Raw genomic sequence first — 3219 nt, 5'->3', positions numbered from 1 at the left:
ACACACACACACACACACATACATACACTCACTCAGGTTTACAGTCAAATACATGATATAAATGAACAGTAATATAAAACATACTAATCTTAAGCTAGATACATACTCAGTATTTTAACTGTAACTCAATGTTATTCTGATGCATGCTCTAAGGTCATGTGAATACTTATACAAGATGGTTGAGATGGAAGAATTTTGATGGGTGATGGTAAAAATGACCTTTTGAATCTTTCTTTGTGACAGATCAGAAGTCCTGGTCTATTACTTCTGACTGATATTTTTTTATCTGAAGGAACAAGGGATGTTTATTGTCTAAAAAGATGGAACTAATCTTTTTGTGTGCAAGCTGCACTGTAATGTAAAATTCATCCAAGTAGGGGAATGTAGAGGTTGAAATTTAGTCCGCAAAGTTTTCTGGCTAAAGTCTCGAGGGTCTGGACATTCAGCCACAGGCACGGAAACAAAACGGTCTTGAACTTCTTAATGACTTATTCTTAAATGTAAGATTATTCTTCGGCACTTATATGACCTTATTGCAAGTATTGTAAAACTCTTACTTAAACTATTATTATTAGATTATTCTAACGCCGTGATCGACACGCTTTAGATCATCCTAGAGGCGTGCTTCAACACGGCCAGTCAGGACGAGCCCAGACTGAAAGGCATACAAGTCCCAGCAGAAAGACTGACATGCATTCCATTCAATAAAAAATTTCCCCCGCTCAGGAATCGAACTCGGATCTTCTGTGTGGAACGGAAAATTCATAAACAGCAATAGAAACTATAAGTATGGCACTTAACTCCCGTGTGCTCACAATTCTAGGCGCTCTACCTACATTCAAGTAGAAAGAGGAGACGACTCTGGTGTCCTTTGGTGTTGAGCTTCGCGGAGCTGGTAGACCTCACAATGATTCTTCCTTAATTAATGAAAGATGAACTCCTCTACCCCTTCCCTGTGGATAGCTCTGGCGCCCGTGCCCACATTTATTACTGTAGCCCTCGTCTCTTTTGAGAATATACAATTACAGGCTAATCAGATTTTTACTTTTGATGAATTGATTCGTCATTGCCATGTGGGGTTTGTTTTTGTGTTATTTTCGTTTCTCTTTAGTATGGTGAACAAGTCAAGAAAGCAGTGAAGGGGAAGCAAGACTTTATTTAAAAACAACTCACCCCCACCCCTCACACACACACACACACACACACACACACACACACACACACACACACACACACACACACACACACACACATACACACAGTATTATTCCTGTATTGTATTTTAGCGTCTTTATCTTTCCGTTGAAAGCCTAGTGTAGAATCAGGCACAGCTTTGGAACAGTCGACGCAAACAGCTTCCTAAATGGTCTAAGTTGTGTAAATCGGGCCGTAAAACATTCTCGCAAATAATAAAATAATAAACACAGGGTATACATGTAGTTCTTCCAGAGAGTTTTACACGCACCTTGTGGGGTGTAACTGTTTACATGAAAAAACAATCTTACATTTATTTAATTTTGTTTTCTCTTTCTTTTTGTCTCTCCAGATACACCTAGTGCGTACGTGCGACCACCCAGCCAAGATGCGAACAGCCGCCATCTGCGTTGTTCTTCTGCTGTGCACTGCTCGGTCCCAGTGCTCTGACCAACAAGTAAGTACCACGTCATCTACTCACCCTGCAGTTTGGGTAAAAGTTTTACGGTGCTCGCAACTGCATTAGGTCGTATGAGCTCACTTACTTACCTTTAACCCGAGGGAGTTTTACTGTGCTTGTACATTTGTTTGTTCATTCATTGTAATGCTTTTTTATTTAATTGTTTGTTTCGTTTTTGTTTTGTTTGTTTGTTTGCTTTATTGTTTGCGCGTTTGGTTTTTTTCATATAGTACGAACAAACAGTGCTCCTGTTCGGCACATAATTTTACGTGCAGAACTTAATTAGGATTTGACGACAGTCTCAAACAACATTTGAAATTACGAATATGAGCCACTTCCTTATATCGGATGTGAAAAGGGAGGGAGATGGGGAATGGGGAGGGGAGGGAGGATGAATAAAGTAACTCCGCAAGTAAATGCCACTCTTCTCTCTTAAGGAGAAATATCTGGACTTTGGATTACTTCTTACAACGTTGAGGATTTACAATTCAAATGTGAAGTCAGTCCTGCTGTATGGATGTGAAACATGGAACGCATTACAAAACTGCATAAAGAGGATCCAGGTTTTTTTAAAACAAGTGTCTAAGGAAGTTACGGAGGATCAGATGGACAGACTGGGTCACCAACAAGGAAGTATTAAGGAAACCAAGGCAGATCCAAGTCAGAGATTAGGTGGGAAGTAGGCGATGGCGATGGATTGAATATACTCTCAGAAAGCCGGGCAACTGCATATCAAAGAAAAGTGTCAGATTGGAATCCACAGGATAAAAGATCAAGGGAAGACGCATGGAACCTGGAGAAGAATCACATAATTGATGTACAGAAATGTGGAAAGACATGGAATAACATCAACAGGCTAGCCCACGATAGAGAAAGGTGGAAAGTGTTAGTCCGTGGCCTATACCCTGGTGCAAAGTGAAAAAGAAAATAATGATGATGATATTTCCCAGTATCTACCCACAAAAAAGTCAGAACTAAAAAGTATGCACTGACCAACCACCGATGTGTCAACGTGAAGGGAAGCAATCATGTGATAAAAATCAAGATTTTCAGTAGCCCGTATGGTTGTGTCCCCCTCTGTATGTACTGTTAGCAAGGCGACCAACAGACGAGACTCTCTCTGCAAGCCACCAGGAGGTACAACCCATCCAGTGTCAGAAACAGCACGCGTAAACACCAATCCTGCCTTTTCTTTCCTCACCCTTACTATCGTAATTTTTCCTCTATTTCTTTTGTGTGTTTGTCACTATTTCTTTTGTATGTTTGTCACTCTCTTGTGAACTTCTATTTCCGGTGTGCCTAGATAGTCGAAGGAGACTTTGTGGTGTTGAGGCTAGAGAGGTGAGCAGAGTTAGGCCGATTCATTCTCCCGTTTGGACGTCTCTGTTGACATCTCCGGGGAGTGCTACTAATTGAAATGTCTTTAGGCCATTCCCAACGGCGGGATATTAACTTATTAACATGTTCTTATGCACCGTAGAATTGTAAATGGGCTGTTTTATCCACGTCATGCTCATACTGTGCCCGAACACAATAGGGGGAACTGCTGCTTTTTCTTTCTTCAT

General features: G+C 40.8%; 1 protein-coding gene across 1 annotated transcript in view; it reads left to right on the top strand.

Moving 5' to 3' along the window:
* Positions 1–1546: 1546 nt before the first annotated feature.
* The window catches only part of LOC101856965 (pedal peptide 3-like), a gene marked incomplete at its 5' end in the record, with an annotated part of 11688 nt that continues 10015 nt past the window's right edge, over positions 1547–3219 (top strand). The window contains 1 exon segment of the mRNA XM_005098864.3: positions 1547–1651. Coding sequence (XP_005098921.1) covers positions 1583–1651 — 69 coding nt within the window.

Source organism: Aplysia californica, unplaced genomic scaffold (assembly GCF_000002075.1).
Source record: "Aplysia californica isolate F4 #8 unplaced genomic scaffold, AplCal3.0 scaffold00195, whole genome shotgun sequence".
NCBI lineage: Eukaryota > Metazoa > Mollusca > Gastropoda > Aplysiida > Aplysiidae > Aplysia > Aplysia californica.
The sequence above is the reverse complement of the archived record's forward strand: the minus strand, read 5'-3'. Positions and strand labels throughout refer to the sequence as shown.